Genomic DNA, 27,157 nt, shown 5'->3' with positions numbered 1-27,157 from the left:
CGAGATTGAGAAACAAGAATAAAACTGTTAGAGATATCAGCCAAACCTTAGGATTACCAAAATCAACTGTTTGGAACATCATTAAGAAGAAAGAGAGCACTGGTGAGCTTACTAATCGCTAAGGGACTGGCAGGCCAAGGAAGACCTCCACAGCTGACGACAGAAGAATTCTCTGTATAATAAAGAAAAATCCCCAAACAGCTGTTCGACAGATCAGAAACACTCTTCAGGAATCAGGTGTGGAGTTGTCAATGACCACTGTCCGCAGAAGACTTCATGAACAGAAATACAGAGACTACACTGCAAGATGCAAACCACTGGTTAGCCGCAAAATAGGATGGCCCGGTTACAGTTTGCCAAGAAGTACTTAAAAGAGCAACGACAGTTCTGGAAAAAGGTCTTGTGGACAGATGAGATGTAGATTAACTTATATCAGAGTGATGGCAAGAGCAAAGCATCGAGGAGAGAAGGAACTGCATACCACCTCATCTGTGAAACACGGTGGTGGGGATTTTATGGCCTGGGCATGTATAGTTGCTGGTACTGGCTCACTTATCATCATTGATGATACAAGCGCTGATGGTAGTGGCATAATGAATTCTGAAGTGTATAGACACATCCTATCTGCTCAATTTCAAACAAATACCTACTTAAACCCGACAACTCACAAAAACGTTAGGTAAACCAACTCAAGCTTTACTGATCATCTGCTGGCGGAAGTGACGGGGATACACCGGTCAAGTAAGCAACAAACACTTGACTTCCCCACGCTACCACTTCAATGAACAAAGTTTTACATGGTGTTTTTACACTGTGTCACTCAATCACATTCCAAAGATGTTTGCCATGATCACATCACTTAATCACATTCCAAAGCTATTAGTCAATGGCCACCAACCTCCCCAAAGCTATAATCATGGAATTCAGCTCCTCCCTTCTTTATTTTAGCCACTTCCATTCTGATATAGCGGCCAAGTCGGTAATGTTGGTGAAGCATCGGGGATAAAAGTACAACATTCCCGGCCAATTATGGAGCACGTCCCTCTTTTTACTGCTAGTATTAAATCTAGGGCCATTCTGTTCTGTAATACTTCAGCTCTTGTAGCTACTATCTCAGCTGTTGCCCCTTTTATCTACTTCTGTGGTGCAGCAACTCGCTGGAAGCCGTCATGTGTGGATTCTTCAGTGCCATTAAGCCATCGATAACAAAATACTCAACGATTCAAAGCTTACTCTGCTGGAAGGAACATAAAGGAATGATCACACTGTGGGAAAGAATATGTTGAAGACCACCTCAAACAATTTTCGTTGATGTAAAACGTACTTTTCACTTTTGCAATGCTTCAAATCTCCCTAAAGTTCAGAAACCTTGCACATATTTAAAAATAAATAATTTGTAATTTGTTGACAAAGAGGACCTACATGCAGGTTTCCAGCACAATTGTTGAGATATTTCACACAATATAATGCATGGGTACAGCTTCAGCAGCTAGAATCTGTCAGAGATTTGTGGTTTTCCAGCTTCGCTACACATGCGTCAGAGTTCTCAACTGGCTAGCATTTACTCTTTGTAAATGTCAATTATTCTGTTTTCAGGATCTACCATTTGCCAGCATGTTCCAGGAAATTTAGCTAAACAAAATGTTCTCCCATTTTTTGTTGCATGTTAAACTTTACTGTTCTTTAAATGCGGTAAACATATGGGAGCAGTTTTAATATTATTGCACCTTATTGTACTTTTTAAAAAGCATGGATGTCTATCCTGTGGGGAATACAGAATCTAGCATCATATCAGAAAAAATATCTTCAGTCAAAATTGATTTTATGTCAACCAGACCATTTACTTCTTGCCTCAATGCTTTCAAATTAATTAATATAAATGACGGAGCTAAATATAGTTGGGTTGGTTAGTAAGTTTGCATTTGGCAACAAAATTGGTAGTGGTGCGTTTACTGAGGGAGGCTGCCAAAGTATAGTGGGATCGAGATCAGCAAATGAAATGGGTGTAGAAATGACAGTTGGACTTTAATCTGAACAAGTGTAAGATGTCAGAGGCTGAGGAAAAACCTGATTAATGTCCATAAAATTATGAGAGGCATTGATAGGGTAGACAGTCAGAACCTTTCCCCCAGGGTGGAAATGTTGAAGAATACCTTTAAAGTGAAAGGTGAAAAAAATAATTCAAGGATTTTACAGAGTGGGTGTCTGGAATGTGATGGCTGCAATTATGTTAGTATCTATGAGCGTTTCAGGTAGGCACAGGAATATACAGAGATTGGAGGGAAATGGATCACATACAAGCAGAGGAGGACTTGGCGTCATGTTTCGGCACAAACATTGTGGGCCGAAGGTCTTGTCCTTTGATGTACTGTTCTATGTAATTGGCATTCCAAATTCATGCTGCAGTGATTTTAATACACATAGGTGTTAATCGTTGTGCACATGAAGCGTGATATGATCATGTGCCCTGGGTGAATGTAAATGATTCCCAAGTATATCTAGATTTCCTTGTATTACTTCAGATATTAAGTTGCTGTCTACTAAATCTGCTACAACACCTTTTTTTCCAGTAGTCTTGGATCTTCTTGCCATTAGATCTGCATCTCTATAATGCATTATGTAGTGGCTGGTGTAAAATAGTCTTCCAACATTGAAATAATTATCATTAAAATTAGAGCACATGGTATTGGAGGTAGGGTGTTGACATGGATAGAAAATTGGTTGGCAGACCAGAAGGAAAGAGTAGGAGTGAACGGGTCATTTTCAGAATGGCAGGCAGTGGCGAATGGAGTGCCGCAAGGCTCGGTGTTGGGGCCGCAACTGTTTACCATATATATTAATGATTTGGAAGAGGGAATTCGGAGCAACACTAGCAGGTTTGCGGATGACACAAAGCTGGATGGCAGTGTGAACTGTGAAGAGGATGTTAGGAGGTTGCAGGGTGGCCTGGACAGGTTGAGTGAGTGGGCAGATGCATGGCAGATGCAGTATAATATAGATAAATATGTGGTTATCCACACAAAAACAAGGGGGTAGATTATTATCTCAATGGGGTTAGGTTAGGTAAGGGGGAGGTGCAGCGGGACCTGGGCGTCCTTGTACACCGGTCACTGAACTTACAGTTTGGCTTACAGGTACAGCAGGCAGTGAAGAAAGCTAATGGAATGTTGGCCTTCATAACAAGAGGATTTCAGTATAGAAACATAGAAATTAGGTGCAGGAGTAGGCCATTCGGCCCTTCGAGCCTGCACCGCCATTCAATATGATCATGGCCTCATCCAACTCAGTATCCCGTACCTGCCTTCTCTCCATACCCCCTGATCCCCTTGGCCACAAGGGCCACATCTAACTCCCTCTTAAATATAGCCAATGAACTGGCCTCAACTACCCTCTGTGGCAGAGAGTTCCAGAGATTCACCACTCTCTGTGTGAAAAAAGTTCTCTTCATCTCTGTTTTAAAGGATTTCCCCCTTATCCTTAAGCTGTGACCCCTTGTCCTGGACTTCCCCAACATCGAGAACAATCTTCCTGCATCTAGCCTGTCCAACCCCTTAAGAATTTTGTAAGTTTCTATAAGATCCCCTCTCAATCTCCTAAATTCTAGAGAGGAGTATGGGAGTAAAGAGGTTCTTCGGCAGTTGTATAGGGCTCTGGTGAGACCACATCTGGAGTATTGTATACAGTTTTGGTCTCCTAATTTGAGGAAGGACACCCTTGTGATTGAGGCAGCGCAGCGTAGGTTCACGAGATTGATCCCTTGGATGGCGGGACTGTCATTTGAGGAAAGATTGAAAATAGTAGGCTTATATTCACTGGAGTTTAGAAGGATGAGGGGGGGTTCTTATAGAAACATAAAATTATAAAAGGACTGGACAAGCTAGATGCAGGAAACATGTTCCCAATGTGGGGCAAGTCCAGAACCATGGGCCACAGTCTTAGAATAAAGGGGAGGTCATTTAGGACTGAGGTGAGAAAAAACGTTTTCACCCAAAGAGTTGTGAATTTATGGAATTCCCTGCCACAGAGGGCAGTGGAGAGCAAGTCACTGGATGGATTTAAGAGAGAATGATAGAGCTCTAGGGGCTAGTGGAGTCAAGGGAGATGGGGAGAAGGCAGGCACGGGTTATTGATATGGGAAGATCAGCCATGATCACAATGAATGGCGATGCTGGCTCGAAGGGCCGAATGGCCTCCTCTTGCACCTATTTTCTATGTTTCTATGTTTCATACAGGTATCCTCCACTTCTCCAAACTGGAGTGGAAGCAAGCCAGTCTTGATCTTGAAGAACTAGGAAATAAGAAGATATGTGCTCAAGCAAATTGTTTGTTGCCAGTGGTGTACTTATTTTGATCATAAATTTGCAGTTGCAATTGTTGTGTAACTATCCTGATCATATTATGTCTGAAAATTGTTGGTATAACATTACAAGCTGCTGAACCTTCTGGCAACCTTCATTCCTATTTACACTTCATACAGAATTGGCTACACCTACACTTAAAGCACCTTCAGCATTCATCAAAATATATTTCTGTACATGATGGCCACACTCTGTATACTTCTTGTAATATTACAGTAGCACTTTTCAGTCCTATGCCAGGATATGGTTGACAAATGTTTAATGTATTGATCAAATGATAATGACAAATCTTAATGTATTCTGTGCTGGAGATATTGTTTGTATGAACACTTTAGAATATGTTCTTTGATTGAGCAATAAGAACTCAATAATACCAAGCAGGGTTAATAGGAAAACTGAGACTAAGAGGAATTTTGGAAAAAAAACCCTATAGATCAGAGTCCAGGTGGTGGAGTGGGGGGGACAGAGGATAGGGGAGCGGGGATATGAAGGGGAGGGATTGTGGGGAAGAATGGAGAGCATCCCCCCCCCCCCCCTTCTCTTCCCTGTGCCCCACCTGGACTTGAGCCTATTTCTCCTTTCCACTTCCCACTACATTCCAACCTCGAGCTTCACAATTTGCAACTATGATCCTTTCGTCTCACACCTTCTGTCACAACTTTTCATCCCTGTCTCTTGTCCAACCACCTGCCTATCAAAAACTGTGTTTATCAACTTATTATCTGCCAGTCTTTGTGAGAAAATATATAAATAGAACCGCTCGGGTAGTGACTTTTATATAAGCTAGGTAATTTGCAAAAGAAAAGCTTAAGGTTTTCCTAACGAAATAAAATGCAAACAGACACATACACACAGGTAAAGATGAATCAAAACACAGAGGCCTGAACCTGAACCTGCTTAGCTTAGTTATTGCTTTGAGGCAATTGTAGCACTGGAGGAAATTGTATTTGATATGACTTTGTGTTGAATAATGGATAGCTGAATAAAGGGCCTCTTTTTAGGCCTGAGGTCATCTGCTCTGTCTCTGTGGCACATTTTTGAGCTCTGAATGTGACATAAAGGTGAAGAGTTATTGCCGGTTATGCTGAGTTTGAGACAGAATTCAAGGCTGAGAGATAATAGACTGTAGTTAGCCTTGGCTATGTACAATTATAATGAGATTGTGTTCAGGAATAGGATGTGTGTGAAGGTGAATAGTTGCTTTGAGAAGAAAATAATTAGATTGATGGAGTTGTTTATAGAAAGTCGAAGCAGATGGAATTCTGATGTAATGGTCTGAATTGTACCTTGTAAGAACCTTGTGTTCTGCCTGGTACATGAAATTGAAAATCCTGCTTCCCGATAACAGGAAAGGCACCAAACACTTATTAAGTAAGTTGACAGATTTACGACCCATGTATGCTTGGTTGGGATGTGTATGGATTTTGAACTTAGAAACTGTAATTCAACAAACTTATATAATTAATGTTTTAAAGACATAGGTAAAACTATTTCAAACTGTGAAATTGTAGTAAAACAAATTATGAAATGTATTGTCTTAGCAGGAAGGTAAACATTAGACATAGAAATTGTTTAGATTTTATAGAAATATATTTTTTCTTGATATAAAAAGTGTGTATGACTTGTGTGATCATTGTATGTATCTTATATTTTGAGGAGTGGTCTTTGATAATTGGGCCTACTGGGGTTTTGCTGTGTTGAAATAAAATAAGCAAAGTTATACCACAGGCAAACAAAGGTTGTAAAGAGGCCAGGGAAGGGGGATCATGTGACAGATGTTGTAAATCACCAGAAGGACTCAGATGATTGGTTACTAGCTTGTCATACCCTCTGTATCTGAAATGTCTAATACCTATATAAATGCCATGAGTTTCTATCAAAGTTACTCCTCTCTGGACACGCCCCAGAGCACCAGTTGTGTTGGAAGGTTCAAGAGACTAGTCTCAGCTGAATAAAGAATTGATTTCAACAAGTGTTTGAGTCGTTGACTTTAGATTGACAAAATAACTCAGTTTAACATTTGTCCTGCACCTCATCTCTTCCAGTTTTCCTCCCTGCCCCCCTCCTCCACACATTCGGTCTGAAGAAGGGTACCAACCCAAAACATCACCTGTTCTCCATGAACAACCATATTCTCTAGAGATGCTGCCTGACCTTCTGAGTTACTCCAGCATTTGCTGTTCCTTGTTTCTAAATGTAAGGTGGAACTCCACACATCAGTGCCATCAGAAAAGTTTGTTTTGCAGTAAAATTATTCATGTGCATACTTATTGCTAACATTTTGCTCTGATGCTTTAAATGGTGGTGGCTTGATTTGAGATTGCACTTACCAAGTCATTTATGGCAGCACTTCTATTTAAATAACACTCAGCATAATTCTCCTTGGCTATCTTTGCCTTGAGAGACTCATTAGCCACATATCCTGTGTCTAAATGTCTGGGCACAATGCTTCAGCATATATGAAAGAAAAAGTCAAATTATTTCTAATTCTAAGTCAAATCTAACATCCTTAAGTTTCATACATTTAATTCTTCCATTTGCTTGGTGCCTTATCATTTAGAAGTGTTCAAGAAAAAAATAACTACCTTGCACTTTGCAGTTTAGTCATTTACAACAGTCAACAGGTGCAGGAGTAGGCCATACAGCCCTTCGAACCAGCACCGCCATTCAATGTGATCATGGCTGATCAACCACAATTAGTATCCCGTTCCTGCCTTCTGCCCATATCCCATAACTCTCCTATCTTTAAGAGCTCTGTCTAGCTCTCTCTTGAAAGCATCCATGGAACCAACCTTCACCACCCTCTGAGGCAGAGATTTCCACAGACTCACAACTCTCTGTGTGAAAAAGTTTTTCCTCACGCCCGTTCTAAATGGCTTACACTTATTCTCAAATTGTGGCCCTTGGTTCTGGACTCCCCCATCATCGGGAACATGTTTCCTGCCTCTAGCGTGTCCAAACCCTTAATAATCTTATGTTTCAATAAGATACCCTCTCATCCTTCTAAATTCCAGAATATACAAGCCCAGTCGCTCCATTCTATCGACATATGACAGTCCTGCCATCCCGGAAATTAACCTGGTGAACCTACGCTGCACTCCCTCAATAGCAAGTTAACATGTAAAATTTAAATGTACAAAATAACATTGTGTAGCACTTTTGACATCATAAAATTTCCCGAAGAATTTTGTGAAACAAAATTTATTGAGCTGTACAAGGTGATTCCGAGATGCAACTTGCTGGTGGTGGCCCAGAAAAGATGGAATCCTTCATGGCTTTGAATTGCTTCAATCCAAAATTGGCTATCCAAGATCAAATACTTAGGCATCTAAAAGTCTTTAAGAACCTGTTATTTCTCTCAAAAATGACATTTTTATACTAAATTAGTTATTTTTACCCACTTTTAGTAATTCAAATTAATGATGTTAACATGCCAAAATACTGTTCTGTGTAAATGATCAGTGGTAGATATGAAGCAAATTTCTGCACAACATGGGTTTTTTTTCTGGTGCCAGCCGAGAGCCAGCGTCCCACTCCATTTGCCAGAACTGAGATACCAGTATTGTAGGTTATTGCCAAACTCTTTGCAGGTAGTTGTCAACATTATTTTCCAGGCCCCCACTCCCTCATCATTACTATGGATATTCAGTCACTCCACATTTCCATCCCCCACCAGGAAGGTCTTAAAGCCCTCCATTTCTTCCTTGACCACAGAAACAACCAATTTCCCTCTGCCTAGCAGAGTTGGTCCTTACTCTCAACAACTTCTCCTTCGACTCCTCCCACTTCCTCCAAATCCAAGGCATAGCCATGGACACGAATATGGGCCCCTGCATCTTTTTAGGGTACATTGAACAATCCCTGTTCCAGGCATACACTGGCCTTATCGCCGAATTCTATCTCCGCTGCATTGACAACTGCATCGTTGCTACTTTCTGCACCCAGGCAGAACTCACTGACCATTAACTTTACTACTAGTTTCCATCCTGCACTCAAATTTACTTGGACCATCTCCCTATTGTTTCTTGATCTCACCGTCTCCATCACAGGAGACTGTTTTCTGACATTTATTATAAACCCACAGACTCCCAGCTCTCTAGACTACATTTCTTTCCATCCTACTTCTTGCAAAGACTCTAAGCCCACTACTCCCAATACCTCCGTCTACGCCACAACTGCGCCCAAGATGAGATGTTCCATACATCGGAGATGTCCTCATGCTTTAGGGAATGGTGGTACCCCTCTTCTATCATAGGTGAGGCCCTCACTGGGGTCTACTCGATACCCTGCAGCTCCACTCTTGCACCACCTTCCCCCAGTTGCAACAGGGACAAAGTCGCGCTAGTCCTCACCTTCCACCCCATCAGCCGTCGCATACAGCACATAATCCCCTGGCATTTCCGCCACCTGCAACGGGATCCCACCACTCGCCACATCTTCCCATGTCTACCCTTATCCGCATTCCACAGAAACCGTTCCCTCCATAACTCCCTGGTTAACTTGTCCCTTCTCACCCAAACCACCACCTCCCAAGGTACCTTTCCCTGCAACCGCAGGAGATGCAGCACCTGTTCCTATATCTCCCCCGTCAACTCCGTCCAAGGACCCCAACAGTCTTTTCAGGTGAGGCAGAGGTTCACTTGTACCTCCTCCAACCTCATCTACTGTATCCGCTGTTCCAGGTATAGACTAAGCGCAGGCTCGGAGATCGTTTAGCTGAGCACCTCTGCTCAGTCTGCCTAAACCTACCTGATCAGCCGCTAAACATATTAACTGAGAATAACTTTTTTCACACAGAGAGTGGTGAATCTCTGGAACTCTCTGCCACAGAGGGTAGTTGAGGCCAGTTCATTGGCTATATTTAAGAGGGAGTTAGATGTGGCCCTTGTGGCTAAGGGGATCAGGGGGTATGAAGAGAAGGCAGGTACGGGATACCGAGTTGGATGATCAGCCATGATCATATTGAATGGCGGTGCAGGCTCGAAGGGCTGAATGGCCTACTCCTGCACCTAATTTCTATGTTTCTAACTTTCCTCCCATTCCCACACTGACGTTTCTGCCCTGGGCTTCCTCCATTGTCAGATTGAGGCCCAGTACAAATTCAAGGAACAACACCTCATGTTTTGCTTGGGCAGCTTACACCCCAGCAGTATGAATATTGACTTCTCTAACATTTAAGTAACCTTTGCCTTCCCTCTCTCTATCCCTCCCCCCTTTCCCAGTTCTTCGACTAGTCTGACTGTCCTCATTTACATTTTATCTCTGTTTGCTTTATTGTTACCTTCTAGCTAACAATGATCTATTCTACATGTTCCTTGATTACCATCCCCTTTGTCTCATTTTCACACCCTAATTTCCTTATCTCTGTATCTCCCTCCCCCTGATTCAGTCTACAGAAGGGTCTTGACCTGAAACATCACCTATTCCTTCTATCCAGAGATGCTGCCTGTCCCACTGAGTTACTCCAGCTTTTTGTGTCTTTCTTCGGTTTATACCATCTGCAGTTCCTTCCAACAGCATTATTTTTACTTTTTCATTGTGAAAGATTTTTTTAAATCTTTGTTTTCTATAGTTAGTGCCTCTGCCACTCCCAGCTCAATTAACAGAGATACAGTGAAAAGCTAGTTCTGCATGTTATCTTTTAAAATCATGCTGTACGCGAGTACAATAGATCCCCTTCTGGAAAGCGTGCAGTATTGCCAAATTCCAGTGCCATGTTGCAACTTCCAGGCCTCTGGCCAAGATCAGATTTCTCAGGGGATATGCAATTTTTCATTTTAAGGCTCGGTGTCTTGGCGGCACTGATTAATGAAGTAGGGATCGGCCTGACCTAGCGCAATGTTGTCAGCTTCTTTCGTCGCCATTTTGTACAGCTGCCACAGGCCACGCTCGATCCACTCACTCAGCTGCTGTAGGACCTCTAACGGTCACTTCCCCTTGACCCACAACCACCACCACTGTGCTGTTCGTCCTGGCTCATAATGACCCTTTGCTTCTGTGCGCCAAGGCCACCATGCCCTGCTTATCTAGTTCATCACAGACCTTTAGGGTGCTTTATGACTGTAGGGGAAGTGATTTTGTGAACCACTCAGCCACCAACTTTCCCTTTCACCTTACACTGCCATTTGGTACAGTCTTGCGATAAGACTGTTCTTATAGTTTCACAAATGCAAATGGATCAATCTCTTCAGCTCTCCTCCATGTTCTTTTCAGGATGGCACAGGAGTAGAGATGCTGCCTTACAGTGCCAGAGATTCAAGATTCAAGAGAGTTTATTGTCATGTGTCCCTGATAGGACAATGCCATTCTTGCTTTGCTTCAGCCCAACAGAACATACTAGGCATGACTACAAAACAGATCAGGTGTCCATATGAATAAATAAATGAATATACAGTGCAACAACAGATAATGGGCACAGGTGTTTTATCCGAAAGCCTTGGGACCAGACACTTGTCGGATTTCGGACATTTTCGGATTTCCGAATGGAAGATTTTTAGCGTAGATTAGGTAGGTAGCGCGGGCGGCTTGACAAGTGGAGCGGCTGCCTCCTCCCCGGAGACCGGGGAATCATTGTAAATCATTGCATAAAGTGTCAAAGTTTGGAGGGATTTTAGATAAGGGGGAAACTTTATTCTTAGTCCCCTACCTGGTCAGCGACTTTTCTGTCCAGAGCTCCGACCCCGTTGGCTGCGAAAATCCAGCCCGCCCGCAGTGGACTCCGCGAATGTTGGGAAGCGGCCTCCGCTGGAGCTTACCGCACAGCGACCCGGTGGTTGCGCTTCCCGCTGGTGCCCAGTCTTCCCAAGCGGAGCTGGGGTCGTCCGGCCGCGGGCGGCGCAGGATTTGGAGCGCCTCGCAGCCACCTTTGCCTCGGAGCTGAAGGTGGCAGGGAGAGCTTACTGAGTGCATGACCGCTCCCCGGACCAGGAGGGGACTAAGAATTAAAGGGTCTTTGATGAAAGCCCTAAACTGACCAGCCAGATTTTTGGTCTCCGGGGAGGCAATGACTGCCTGGGTTGATAAATTTGGCCCAAACGCGAGCTCAATGGAAAAAAATGGAGGTTTTTCAGAGCCGATGATGTGCACCTGGACAGTTTTGTCCGAGCCAAGTTTAATAGCCTGATGGCTGTGGGGGAGTAGCTATTCCTGAACCTGGTCGGTGCAGTCTTCAAGCTCCTGTACCTTCTCCTGAAGGTGGCAGGGAGATGAGTGTGTGACCAGGATGGTGTGGGTCTTTGATGATACTGCCAGCCTTTTTGAGGCAGCGACTGTGATAGATCCCCTCGATGGAAGGAAGGTCAGAGCAAATGATAGACTGGGCAGTGTTTACTACTTTTTGTAGTCTTTCCACTCCAGGGTGCTCAAGTTGCCGAACCAAGCCATGATGCAACCGGTCAGCATGCTCTCGACTGTGCAGCTGTAGAAGTTAGAGAGAGTCCTCCTTGACAAACCGACTCTCCGTAATCTTCTCAGGAAGTAATAATAATAATAATAATAAATTTTATTTGTTGGGCGCCTTTCAGACATCTCAAGGACACCTTACATAGATTAACAGGAATATAAACATATAATCAGAGTAAAATAAATAATAAAGACATCACAGAGACACAAACTAAAAACAGAATTCAGTCCAAAAACAGAAAATCAAAAACACAATGTGAAGAGAGAGCAGCGGCAGCCAAAGCGCGCCAGCGTCCACTCTCCCTTCACGGCAGCCATCTTGGACAAAGACTAACAGGATTACGTAGAGACAGAAAATCATCCCCCCACAATGGATACCACTGTGGGGGAAGGCACAATGTCAAGTCCTCAACCCCAAGTTCACGCCAAAGTCAGGCCTGCCACCGCAGTTGCCTCTACGGAGGCCCGATGTTCCTGGCCGTTCTCACCGGGTGGTCTTGCCCCGGCGTCGGGAGAGTCCTCTCAGCGGCTGGGCCACCTGGAACGGTCGCTTCCAAGCTGTAGACCGCGGCTTCCGGAGCCGACAAGGCCGCACCGGTTTGGAGCTCCCAGGCTCCCGATGTTGAAATCGTTGAAAAGTAGAGGCGCTGATGTGCTTTCTTAATAATTACATCAGTGTTCTCGGACCAGGAAAGATCTTCAGAGATGTGCACGCCCAGGAATTTGAAGCTCTTGACCCTTTCAACCATCGACCCGTTGATATAAACAGGACTGTGGGTCCCCATCCTAGTCCTTCCAAAGTCCACAATCAGTTCCTTGGTTTTGCTGGTGTTGAGGGCCAGGTTATTGTGCTGGCACCATCTGGACAGTCACTCGATCTCTCTTCTATACTCTGACTCATCCCCATCAGTGATACGTCTCACAACAGTGGTGTCTTCAGAGAACTTGATGGTGGAGTTCGCACTATGACCAGCTGCGCAGTCATGAGTGTCATACGTGTTGTCTGTACGGCGTTTGCACGTTCTTCCTGTAACCGCATGGGTTTTCTCAGGGTGCTCTAGTTTCCTCCCACATTCCAAGGACGTGCAGGTTTGTTGGTTAATTGGCTTCTGTAAATTGACCCGAGTGTGTAGAGAAGAACTTGTGTACGGGATGATTGTTGGTCATCGTGGACTCGGTGAGTCAAATGGTCTGTTTCCACTCTGTATCTCTAAACTAAATTAATTAATTACAATAAATGAATCCTAGTGTGGCGTGTGGCTGGAGAATTAAGAAGGAGGTGATGGACATGTGAGAGAATAAATACAGGGGAATGTGGAGACATGAATAACTGCAGATGTTGGCAAGTGTGCCATCTACCACAGTTTCCAGGCATCCCGGTGAGGCCCCAACTGAGATCTAAGGTACCTATACTCCATCTATTGCTTCATTTCACTTCTAGCCTTTGTCACTATTTCTACCCATCTGACAATCACACACCCTTCTCCCCCACCCCCTGCATCTTTATCCACATCACTTGTCAGGCTTTTCATCATCACACCTTCACTTTTCCAGCTTTCTCCATTCTTTCCATTAGTGTGAAGAAGGGTCTAGGTTCAAAATGGTGTGTTTATTTTCCACCACAGATGGTGCCTGACCTGCTGAGTTCCTCCAGCACTTTGGTTTAAAATAGTACTGTATTTTGCTCACTCTCTTATGTGCCTTATCCAAAAAGATTATTAATTAACCTTGTTGCGTCTTACTTGATCTAACATCGCAGTCTGAGACAGTTCCTTGACACATTGATCTGAAAATCAATCTTGCATAAATTACAGAAATTCAGCCCCTTCAGTACTACATTAATCCTCGGTTTATATCGAGATCAATATACAATGATTACTGTATTATTTACATTACATAACTTCCTCAATTAAACCGTGTCCTACATCACTACTGCTATTTAAGACCTGTAAACAATTTATTTACCCTCTGCTGCCATTTAGCCTGATGTAGAAACTTAGAAAAATAGGTGCAGGAGTAGGCCTTTTGGCCCTTTTCGCCAGCACCACCATTCAATATGATCGTTGCTGATCATCTAAAATCAGTACCCCGTTCCTGCTTTTTCCCCCTATCCCTTGATTCCCTTTGCCCTAAGAGCTAAATCTAACTCTCTCTTGAAAACATCCAGTGAATTGGCCTCCATTGGCAGAGAATTCCACAGATTCACAAGTCTCTGGGTGAATAATTTTTTCCTCGCCTCAGTCCTAAATGGCCTACCCATTCTTAAAATGTGACCTCTGGTTCTGGACATTTTTCCTGCATCTAGCCTTTCCAATCCTTTAAGAATGTTATATGTTTCTAAAAAGAACCCCTGTCATCCTTCTAAATTCCAGTGAATACAAGCCCAGTCGACCCATTCTTTCATCATATGTCAGTCCCGCCATCCCAGGAATTAAGTCAAGTCACATTTATTTATATAGCACATTTAAAAAACAACTCTCGTTGGCCAAAGTGCTTTACATTTGTTATAAGAATAGCACAACAAAATAAACTACATACATATATACATGTAGCCCTCACTCAGAGGACGTCAGGAAAGGCTTGGGAGTATAGATAAGTCTTTACTTGACTTAAAAGAGTCGATGGAGGGGGCAGTTCTGATGGGAAAGGGGATGCTGTTCCACAGTCTAGGGGCTGCAACCGCAAAGGCGCGGTCGCCCCTGAGCTTATGCCTAGACCGTGGGATATTCAGCAACCCCAAGTCGGCCGATCTGAGGGGCCTGGAGGTGGAGTGGTGGGTGAGAAGACTTTTAAGTAGGTGGGGGCAAGCCCATTGAGGGCTTTGTAGACATGGAGGAGGATCTTGAAGTTTATACGGAACCGCACAGGGAGCCAGTGGAGAGAGGCCAGGATCAGGGTGATGTGGTCCCTTTTTCGGGTGCCCGTCAGGAGTCTCGCTGCGGCGTTTTGGACCCTTTGGACAGCATCCCCTTTCCCGGGTCCATCGACTCTTTTAAGTCTAGACAAAGAGTTTCTCGCTGCGTATATATGTTTTTTGTTTTGTTGTGGTACCAAATGTTGCAGGCTGGGCGGGACAGGGAAGATTGGCTGATGCCAGTGTAAAGGGAGTTGCAGTAATCTAGGCGGGAGGAGATGAATGTGTGGATGATCTTTTCCAGGTCATCAAACTGGAGGAATTGTTTTATTTTAGCTATCTTCCGAAGCTGAAAGAAGCTAGCTTTTACCACGGCATTGACTTGTTAGTCAAATTTCAATGCTCAGTCAAATATCACACAAATATCAAGATTCACAATTAACCTGGTGAATCTAAACTTTACTCCCTCAATAGCAATTTAAATAATTTATCATAATCTGAATACAGATAATTTCTAATTACTGTACTGATATCCTCTATTCGCAGCTTTGCAATGCCACTTTGTACCAGTTCTTTCTATATGTGTCTTTTTATAATACTGGAGAGATTTTGAGGAACAAGATTATTATTCAGTTTTTTTACACCAATACACTGTTCTTAACAAAAATCTACCCATCATGTGAAACCTTATAAATAACAGGTATAAATTAGATAACTTCACGACCGAAAGACAAAAACTTTTTTCATGACAGACAAATCTTCATCGTTTTACCACCAATTTGAACAACAAAAATGTGACATTAAAAACGTTGCCATTCATTTAGTCATGAATATTTAATTCATAAATAAACTTCATATTGGCACCTCATACATATGCGTTTAGATAATCATCTAGGGAAATATCTTCATTAATACCAGGAGAAAAATACAGTAACACAAAGATAATACAGTGCAGTAAAGATCCCATAACGGTCGTTGTGTTTGGTGTCCATATCAGCCCATTATCGGGGTCGGTACCTCCAAGTTCACGGAGGCTCCAAACCTCTAATGCTTTTCAAAAACCCAACTATGGTAGTAGTGATTTATGGGCGAGTTAATTATCTTTTCTTATTTTCCAATTTAATATATCAAAAACATCGTGGTGTTAAAAATGCAAATATCGTTTATGATATATTTTCCACAAAAAAATCAATTAAAAAAACATTTTGGACATAAATTAGTCACCAAAACTAAGAAACTGAGCCAATCTTTAATTTGGCAACACACTGTCTCTTTTTTACCTTTCGTACGGACCAGGTCGCCAACTTCATTCCTTCGTGTCAACTTCGGGAAGCTCCGCAAAGACTGTTATGGAGACATTTTACCCACAAAAAAAAGCAGCCCAAATCATACATTCTGACGAATGATCGGCCATCAATGGCTCATATCCATAAGCTAATGTACCGTTTAGATCACATTGGTGAAAATGCTTGGTTCTTGCTAATAATGCTTGGTTCTTGCTAATATTGCTTGGTTTTTGCTTGTTCTGGGACACCAAACCTTTGAGTGTCCACCGCAACGAATGCTTGTGTGTATGATGTGTAACGCGCGTGCACTCAGATAGATGCAGTATTCTACTACATGATCAGGTGAATGAAGTGGAAACGTTGTTTTCAATCTTATTGTTCCATGTGGTATTCATAAATATAGAAAGGAATAAGAAATACGTGCACTTACTGTGCCAACCAGGTCACTGGTGGACACCACACGACAACCGTTCCACAAATGTATTTGTGTATTTTGATGCCATTTTCGGAAACGCCATCAATATGTTATCGTTTCTTATATTTTTTGTTGATACTATGTTATTCATGAACGCAATAAAGTGCTTGTCAACTTTTTTGAAGGAATTTGTCACATTATCGTGTGCAGTATTGTAAAAAGACACATGTACAAATATTTGTGTTATTAATATAGAGCCTTTATGGCTTTTAACATTCTATATTCTGGATATATCTGCTGATTGTCTAGCTTTTTCTGCTTATTTATTTGCTGACTATTTCTAACTATAAGCTTTGTTTCTCTGCTGACTAATCTCGGGTTCTTATTGCACTCTAGCAAGTTTAAATTCCATTCAAAAGCATTGGAAATTGTTCCTCCAAGGTGCCATCATATTGAAATGTAATCTATCTGATTTGCACAGGTCTTATATCTCAGAAATCTGAAGGCCTGCTCCTTAATTTCTTCAGCCATATATTTGTTGTTTTCTTTTATATCTGTAATGGAGATGGAATGTGTGATTTTTTGGTTGTTTTTTTTTTAGGCTTTTTTTAACTTGACGTATGAAGCAGAACCTGGAATAAAATTGCTATTGTCCTTATTCCTGTGACTTTACAGGCAGCGCAGATTTTGACTGACCTCGGGGGGGGGGGGGGGGGGGGGGGTGCTAGTGTCCTTAAGTTTTTTGGCCTCCACACAGCTTACAGATGGATGTTTATGTAAAATGTAATTATGTTGTGTCTGGGGTCTATTTGTGTGTAATGTATGGCTGCAGAAACGGCATTTCGTTTGGACCTCCAGGGGTCCAAATAACAATTAAATTGACTCTCTCTCTCTTGACTCTTGATTCACATTAGATAATGCTGCAGCTTCACTGCTGACAATTCAATCCTGATATCTGGTCAATGCCAAGTTTGCATGTTCTTCCTTTGACTGCGTGGATTTTGTTCAGATACTGTGGGAAAAGAAAACGTGTTGATAGTGGTGGGAGAGTCGATGGACATGAGTGAGAGTGGGTTACAGGGAAGTAAGGACATCGGATAGATAAGATTGCTCTGTGAGCCATTATGGACTCAATGGGTCAAATAGTCTCTGTCACAATAAATGTTGCCATGATAATGAAACCTGCTGGCTTTATGATGGTATGTATTATTCCATTATGTGATTTTGGTCACCTAAGTAATTTAGGGCACCACAATGGTGTCACTGGTAGAGCTGTTGCCTTTCAGCACTAGAGATATGGTTTGGACCCTTACCTTGGTGCTTTCTGTGTAGAGTTGGCAAGTTCTCCTTGTGAGCACGAGGGTTTCCTCCGGGTGCTCCAATTTCCTCCCACATTCCAAAGACGTGCAGGCTTGTAGGTTAATTGGCCTCTGTAAAAATTGGTCGATGTAGGCAGTTGATGAGAAAGTAGGATTATGTAAAACTAGTGTGAATGGGTGATCTATGGTCAGCATGAACTCAATGGGCAAAGGGCCCCATACAGTATCTAAGCTACAATAAAGTTAATTTAAAGGTTTCTTTCTAAGCAAAATGAACTCGTGAATAACGTGAGATATTGTAAAGTGCTAAATAACACGATTTTAAATATTCATGTAAATTAAATCGTAACACTTGAAATAATCCAAGTACTGCAAAATTTGAATTTATGTTTCCATTGTAGAAAAACAATATTTTTAAATTTTTTAATTTGTTGTTCTTTTTACTGACCTTTTATTTTCAATGTTTTAACAGGCCTATGCCTCTGGATGTGACATTGTCATTTTAGCCAGTGATTTTGAAAGACTTCAAATTATCCCTGGGGCCAAACATGGAAACATTCAAGTTGGATGTGTCGATTGCTCCATGCAGGAAGGAAAGGTACATGAATGTTTTAGAATACCTTATGTAACAATTGAATGGTTTTTTATGTTTTTTGGTGACTAAGCTTTACATTTAACCCAAGAGTTATGTTCTGATTTTGTTTGTGGTTTAGTAATTAATTGTGGGGCCACTGCAACAACATCATAGCCGAAGACATGAGGAAAGTGTCATTCAACTTGGCCTATTTTGTCATTTGCTTAGATCATATTTGATTTGTCTCCAACCTTCCTTGTCTTGGCTTCACATTCATAACTAGTAATTTAATAACATTTCTATCCAGCGCTTCTAAGATCATCTTAGTGTGAACACCAAGGTAATTCTGGTAGAAAGCCAGAACCAGAATTTCAGCAAGTAGGAAATTAGCAGGAAATGTAGCACTGCCCACATACAGTGAACAAAATTAAAATATATATTCAATATTACGAACCTCTCAATGTATGTGGATGGATTTAGACAGTAATGTAGATCTTCCCATCACATTTGTTTGCTTAAGGGAAGTAGAGATAATCCAGGAAATTGTAGGCTGATGAGCCTCACATCAGTGGTCGGGAAGCTATTTGGGAGATTTCTTCGGAATGGGATTTACTCAGATTTGGATGTCTGTGACCAGTATTGTTCTGCGGAGATTTGTGCTAGGACCTATGCTCTTCTGAGATGATTTGGCGAATAATGTAGATGGGTTGGTCAGTAAGTTTGCAGACGACACCAACATTGGTGGAGTTGTGCAGAGTGAGAATGTCAAAGGGTATAGTGGGTTTTGGATCTGTTACAGATATGGGTAGAGGAGCGGCAGATGGAGTTAACGCAAACAAGTGTGAGGTGTTGCACTTTGAGCGGACTGAAAAATGTAAGTGGTGTTACGACACATGACTATAGGAGTTGGGAATCATTTTGCAGCTCTGTCGGACTGTGCTTAGGCTGCATTTCGAGTATTGTTTGCAGTTCTGGTTGCCCATAACAGGAAAGATGTGGAGGGTTTGGATAGGGTGCAGAATAGGTTCAGCAAAAAGCTACTGGGATTAAAGGGTACCAACTGTAAGGAGAGGTTGGACAAACTTGTTTTTTCTTTGGAATGTGTTGTTGAGGGGAGACCTGAGAAAATAGAATTATGAAAGGCATAGATAGGGTAGCCAGTCAGAATCTTTTTCTCAGGGTGGATATGCCAAAGACGAGAGGATTTGGCATTAAGATAAGAGGTCAGAGCGAGAAAGTTTCAAGTGCAGGTCGTTATTTTTTTACACAAGAGTGGTAGAATGTGCTACGGGGGAGGTGGTGGAAGAAATTCTGATTGTGGCATTTCAGATGCTTTTCGATAGGGATGTGGAACGATATGGAACATATGCAGGCAGAGGAGTACTTGGCATTATGTTTGGAGTAGAAATTGTGGGCCAGGTGGCCGGTTCTGTACTGTACTGTTCCAATTTAAACAATCTGAAAGTTTCTAGAGTAGAAAGAAATCAGGAGCAATATCTATTCTGTGTTGGTATTACATTGCTGGATGGACATAGGATTTTAATGTCTGATCAAAACCTTTTAGATAAGGAACAGAGATTGGGAAGTAAATGGTAAGAACCTGTAGAATAAAAACAGTTGTGTTTATAGTATTTCAATAAAAGAACCAGTCTGTGAAGAGCTGCCAGCATATTAAAGATAAAAATAAGAGCAAAACATGAAAAGGTTTGTCTTGGATCCATATTTATTTACCTTCCACCCATCATTCACGGGGAAGGCATAAGCACTACTTGAGGCCGGATATTAGCCATTAAAGTGAGATGAAGTCCTCAAAGGTATAGGCTTAAACATTAAATGCTCATGGATAGTTGATATTTATGAGTGTTAAAGGAGTTGGGAAGGAAGTCAGTAAGACACTAATAATCAATGAAGGAATTACAAAGCAGCGAATGTGCCCACATTTTAAAAGGATGGCATATCAAAACCTCAGTATTAATTCAAACTATGTAATAAATTTAATTTTGCTTGAAAGTAACCTCTAGAAATATTTAGTGGATATAAACCGACTAAGATAGGATAATTAAGACAGGAAAGTTTGGCCTGATCAAACCCTTTCTTTCTCGGAGATAATGATATCTCTATTAGGTTGAGGGAAGTTGAATGATATGCTATATCAAGATTTCCAGTGGTTATTTAGTCAGAAGAAAAAGATCATTAGTTTAAAACAAAAAATAGGTGCAATAACAGTAATTGAGTACTGTTTAGACTGATTCTGGAGGTAGGGAGAATATTTGAACACAACATGGTAGTATTAAAGATAGAAATAAAAAGCTGGAGTAACTCGGCAGGACAGGCAGCATCTCTGGAGAGAAAGAATAGGTGACGTTTTGGGTCGAGACCCTACAAATATGATGAAAAAGATTTGGTGATGAAAGGCCACTGTATTTCTAACTTGCTTCAGTAATTTGGATTTGTAAAGAAAAGTATTATGGATACCCAAGGAAGCTGTACAGAAGATGCACAATTAAGAAGGGTGAACTCTTGATTGCTAAGACCTTGAAAATGAAACTTAATATATAAAATTGTTGAGTTGTAACTGAACCAAGATTGTAATGTTAATACAATAGTGGTAGATATGTAAGAACATTGTCAGTTTTGCCCTTCAGAGTTATTGATGAAATTGCCTTGCTGTGTAATGCATTTATCATTTCTCCACCAATGCCTACATCCACACACACATCTGGTGCATTGACCTCCATTCCTCGGAGACATAGCTAAGTGCTGTGGAGATTTGTGTCGGGATTGTTTAACTGGAAGCATGCATATCTTGGAAAACGTTCATCATTTAAAAAAAAAAGAGAGAGAGAGAGATTATAGAGAGATATATATATATATATATATATATATATATATATATATATATATATATATATATATATATATATATATATATATATATATATATATATATATATATATATATATATATATATATATATATATATTTCCATGTAGCCAAGAATGATGCCAAAGGGGAGAGTTCTACACTCGATTACTCTTGTTTGTTGACGATGTCTGGACATTGCCATCTGAACATTAGCCTTCTCCTTACTTGATATTTAGTTCTCAAGCTCTAGCCCAGCTCATGTTGGAGCTACCAGCAGCGTTATTAAGCTGCTTTTGTCTTCCTTGCAAGAAGAGAGAGAAATTCCCCAGCAGTTCTTCCAGGTGAGACAGATGTTCAGTGGCACCTCCTCTTAACAATCTCCTGCTCCCAATGTGGCCACCTGTACATCGGAGATACCAAGCGCATCATTGATGAGCATTTCGCCCAACACTTGCACTCGGTCTGCCAGGGTCTACTGAATGCATGTTAACCCTCCTTCCCATTCCTGTACTGACATTTCTGTCCTGGGCTGCCTCCATTGCCCGAGTGAGGCCACACACAAACTGAAGAAACAGCATCTCATATTCCGCTGGGGTAATTTACATCCTAACAATGTGAACAATTAATTCTCCAATTTTAGATAACCACCTACAACCTTCCCCTCCCCTGTGACCCACTGGACGTGCACCCATTTCTCCCCACTCTCTCTTCTACCTATATTCCTTCCTGTAGCTTCATAATTCATATTTCTTCTAATGTTATTTTACACCTTATCTCTTTTTGTCTCTGTCCTTTATTCAACCATCTGCCTATCAAAAACTCCACTCGCCAGGATTTGGCCTGCTCCAACACTCTTCTTTGTCCTTTGTCCCCGCCCAACCCCCACCACGGTCAGCCTGAATAATTGGCCTAATGTGAAACGTTATCTATCCAAGATGCTGCCTGAATAGTTAACACTGCAGCACTTTGTATCTTTTTTTAATTCCTTGCTTCAGTTAATGCAGGAAAAGAAACAATTTGTCATCTGAAGAAAGGTTACACCCAAAATGTTATCTGTCCACAGCTCCCTCCATCCGCGCTGCCTGGCCTGCTCAGTTCCTCCAGCACATTGTTTATATTTTTCTTTATAACCTCTGTATTAATATTTCCTCTTAGCTCTTAAGATCCCTCTTATTCCACATATCTCTGTATTTTCTAATTTGCTATGCATTCCATTGCCTTGTTGCATTTTTGCAAAATACATTACTTCACTTCTCTGAATATTGTCAAAGCCAACAAGCCCATCTATATCTAACTGCCAATTTTTATTTTGAATGCAAATTACTTGTACCATAAACTCTGCATATCATTTAATAGGTACATTAGAAAACGAGGGATCAAATATAGACACGTGAATAATGATTACCATGGAGAATTGTGGATCCAATTTGTCATTCTCCCTTAGATCCAGGGTTATTAATTTTGTTTTGACCAGCATGCCATCTGGTACCATATCAGAATCCTTGCTAAAATCCAGGTTGACTAATTTAAGATGACATGCTCTTATGGAATTGCATATGTAACAACAGAAACATAAATCTCCCCGATCTATTTAAGAAAAAATCAGCTGAAGAAAGATGGAGTTGGAAGGTCAAGGGAATAATAGTTGTGAAGAATATTGTAGATCAGGAACATGTGTTTCCCAGATGGTGTCTTGACTCCTTGGTGATATCACTGAATGGATGTAAAACATTCCGAAAGGTGAGGGTGACCAGCCAGAGATTGTTATTTGTAATTGTAGTGTATATAATGGTACTGTAACTTTAAGAACGGAGTACTAGAATGGTATGATTTATGTTGTGTGATATATTCTATACGTTATCAGTCTCATGGATATGTGTGAGTATGCGCAGTGTACCTTTGCAAAATAAAGAAGACCCACATTGGCAACAGCGTGTGCTGAAAACCTGTGCTTGTTTCTATCTACATGCTGAAGCTGTAATATTTTACAATGGCAACGAGGATCGGATAGAGTTGGTGAACTCAACCTTTAAATATAGTGCAGGACTGTTTTGCAGTATGCAGTATTGTTTAACATTTTAAACAGCAAATATGGAGTTGTGTCGCAGTTGTTTGTGAACTGGACACGATAGGCCACAGATCCTTCTATGCATGGGACTGTAGTTTAAAACAGCAGCTTTACAAATCATCTAGAAATTGTCAGGCTATCTTTGTGTTCTGTCTATGGGGCAAGATGGTGTCCTTGGGATACATAGGCCGATTAGGGACTTTCGACAAGAACCATGAAACCTTTACCTCGTACTGTGAGCGAATGGAAATGGTTTTTATTGCAAATTACATTATTGAAGCTGAAGAAACAGAGGATGGTGATCAAGTGCAGGTAAGAGCACAAAACAAGGCCATCCAGGAACTACTTCTTGTGTATGGCATGCACAGCCTAAAGTTGTAGGACAACTTGTTCTATTTGATCTTATTTGATTGTGCACGCCAGGTTGATTGCTTTCGTCGAAACAGGGAGGTTGAAGGTTGAAGGTTGCAATCTTCCACCCCACCATCCAGGAACAAAACAAAGCCATTCTATTAACTGAAATTGGTCCTGAAGTTTAAGAAACTCTCACCAACATCCGAGCCCCAGAGAAAGCAAGCAATGTTTCATTTGATACTGTTCTTTCACAACTTGATGCTCACTTCAACCATAAGCCCATAGAGATTGCAGAAAGTTACAAATTTCACACAAGAATCCAGAAGTCTAGTGAGACTGTGGGTGAATACATTATCTCATTGAAGAAGTTGTCTCTACACAGCAATTTTGCGACATTTCTGGATTGAGTTTTGCGTGATAGATTTGTATGTGGAATGCTGGATGAGCAAATCCAATCAAAATTACTGTACACACCAGCCCTTACCTACGATTTGGCATGCAAAATTGCTTTGGCCATGGAGACGGAATGTGAAAGTGCACATGAATTTCGACCAACACATGCTGGCACAGTCAACCGTCAAAAGGCAGTTCCAAAACACAAGCATGACAAGACAGGGAAAAGGCCTTCACAGCAAAGTTCTGGGAAAAGCATAGATATGTGCTATTGATGCAATGGTAAACACAAAGCAAATGTGCCAGTTCAAGGACTCAGTGCTACAACTGTCAAAAGAAAGGCCATATTGCATCAGCATGTAGAGCACCATCACAAGACAAAGCAAAACAAAAAGGCCCGACAAAAACTAAAGCGTGGGATTCACAACCTCAAAGAACAGTCAGAGTAATAAACTTGGACTGTACGGCATCTATACTATGAACATTGGGTCTGGAAAGGAAGACAATCAGACAAGGGTCAAAGTGAACAATCAATACATTACTATGTGTATTGATACCACTGCTGATTGCACAATTATCAGCAAAGACATCTATGAATCCAAATTTAGCAATATGCCTATCATAGAAACGTTCAGCTGAAAATGTACTCTGGAGAAGCATTGGAGACATGATAGTTTGTGATGTACAACACAAAGGCAAGACTTTGAAATTGTTACAAGTTATGTCAATAGGCCAACGTTGATGGGCAAAAATTGGCTCTGCTACTGAAACTGGACTGGAAATCTGTATTCCAAGTCGAAGCACAAATGCAACTGGATCAGTTGTTGCAGAAACATGCTATGTTCAAAGACAGCTACGATGGCATAAAGGGTGAGCAAGCGCACATCAGGATTCAACCCAATGTGGAACCTATCTACTGTAGACCGCGAGCACTGCCACATTCGCTGAAAAGTAAAGGAGAAGCTGAAATCAAAAAGTTGGAACAAAACAGTGTACTGGTTAAAACAGATCACAGTGATTGGGCTACTCCAATAGTAGTGGTTCCGAAAGCAGAGAACACTGAGATTCTGCGGAGACTACAAAGTGACCATCAACCAGGTAGTAGATGTTGAACAGTATCCACTTCCAACCTCACAAGATTTATGCACTGAACTTGCTGGTTCGAAGGTATTCTCTAAGCTAGATCTGTCACATGCATTTGCTCAGCTAAATGTTGATGTAAGAAGAAGAATAGAATAGAATGCCTTTTATTGTCATTCAAACAACTTGGTTTGAACAAAATTGCATTTTTTACAGTTTTTACATTACAAAAATAGAATAGAATAGAATAGAATGCAATTTATTGTAATTCAAACCTAGGTTTGAACGAAATATCATTTCTACAGTTTTTTTTGTTTTTTTTTTACATTACAAAACAATCCAAGACCCACACTTAACACAGTTTACATAAACATCCATCACAGTGAGTCTCCAACATCTCCTCACTGTGATGGAAGGCAAAGTCTTTATCTCTTCCCTTTGTTCCTTCTCCCGTGGTCCAGCAGTCCAACTGCAGTGTCGAGGCGAACTGGGGCTCTGATGTTAAAGCCCCCAGCGGGCGATGGTAAGTACTGAGGCCGTTTAAGCCACGCCGGGCGATGTTAGGCCCCGGCTCCATGTCCTTAAACCCGCGATTCCAACGGGAGAAGTCGCCGTTGCGGAGCTCGGAAAAGTGGTCTCCCACCAGGGATCCGGAGCTCCCGATGTTCCTGTCCACCGGGCCCGGGGCCGGAGCCTCCGAAGCTCCGAAGTCGGGTCGCAGTCGCGCGCCACCACAGCTCTTCCCGCTCCGAATTCGGCCAGCTCCGCGATGGCAGGTCTGCAGGCTCCGCGACAGGAGTCCCCAGGTTGGTCCCGGCTGGAGGCCACTGCCGGCTCCACGATATTAGGCCCAACGACATCCGGAGAACCGACAGGGAAAAAGTCGGGTCCCCGTACAGGGAAGAGACTAACGGTTTCCCCCACATCCCCCACATATACACAGCTAATAAATAAATAAAAACTAGGCTCAAGACATACATTTAACAATAATTTTTTTTTAAAAAGACAGACGACTAGTCGAGCCGCTGCCGTTAGGCGCCGCCACTCAAGCCAGCAGTACCTCACGATAAACACACACATGGGGTTGTATTCCCACACAAAACTACCCTATGGAGTGAAGCCAGCACCAAAAATCTTCCAAGCTACAATGGACAAGATTCTGCAAGGAACATCAAATTGTTTGAGCAATCAAGATGACTTGCTGATTGCAACTTTTACTGAGGAGGAGAATCTGGAGATACTCAGTGAAGTGTTGAAATGGTTTGATGATCACAATATAAAGTTGAAAAGAAGTAAATGTGCATTCTTACAGACCAAAGTAGTGTATCTTGGTTTGAAAGTGGATCAACATGGATTACAACTAGTGAAGGAAAGTCCGGTAGGCGGCGTGGCTCTGGCCAGCAGCGGCCTCTGCAGTCTGTCCGCGTTTTTATTATTTTCTGTCTGTGTTTTAATGTAGCTCCTCTTCACAAGTTGTTGAACAAGGGTAAAAGCTGGGAAAGGTCCAAAGAGCAACAAAATTCGTCTGGGGGGGGGAAGAGTTTTAAAATCTCTCCCTGCACTGGAGACCCGATACAAATTCTCGTCGGGTTTCCGTTGTCATCTAGTTGTGCAACGAGGAGCGGCCTCCAACAGGAAGAAGCCGGGTACTCTGGTGCTACTCACCGTCGCCGTCGCGGGGCTGGCCGAGTCCGGAGCGGCAGGAGTGGTGGATTCGAGCCTGCTGCTGCACCGCCATGCAATATGATCTGCTGATGCTGCTGCTGAGTCCCGTAGGCTGCTGCTGAGTCGGAGGCCCTGCTGCTGCTGCTGCCACAAGGGCCGATGCGGAGGCCCTCTTGCTGCAGGTTTGCGGACAGCGGCTTACCGGTGAGCCCGCGGATCCCTGGAGAGAGAGAAGCTTTTGGTGGCTCCTTGCAACGGCGAAATTCCCGCCCGAGTTGCGGGGTCGAAGAGCTCCTGGAGCGGGGCCTAAAGACCATTGCCCCGGCGCGGCTGGAAATTTAAAAGGGACTTTACGAGCGCACACCGGGGGCTCCAACACCAAGACCCGGTGTGCGACCTCGCACCACCCGGCGTGGCTTCAATGGCCGCGGGACAATCGCCATCGCCAGCCGGGGGCTTTGACTTTGACTCTGACATTGGGGGGGGAGAGTGCAGTGGAGAGATAAGTTTTTTTTGGCCTTCCA

General features: G+C 42.3%; 1 protein-coding gene across 1 annotated transcript in view; it reads left to right on the top strand.

The window, feature by feature from the left end:
- The window catches only part of LOC129694298 (dmX-like protein 1), a 216,936-nt gene that overhangs the window by 19,826 nt on the left and 169,953 nt on the right, over window positions 1-27,157 (top strand). The window contains exon 2 of the mRNA XM_055631009.1: window positions 18,106-18,231. Within this exon, the coding sequence (XP_055486984.1) occupies window positions 18,106-18,231 (126 nt within the window). The remainder of the gene's footprint in view (window positions 1-18,105; window positions 18,232-27,157) is intronic.

This window comes from Leucoraja erinacea, chromosome 3 (genome assembly GCF_028641065.1).
Source record: "Leucoraja erinacea ecotype New England chromosome 3, Leri_hhj_1, whole genome shotgun sequence".
Classification (NCBI taxonomy): domain Eukaryota; kingdom Metazoa; phylum Chordata; class Chondrichthyes; order Rajiformes; family Rajidae; genus Leucoraja; species Leucoraja erinaceus.
Note: the sequence above shows the minus strand (reverse complement) of the source record. Positions and strands in the feature narration are given on the sequence as shown.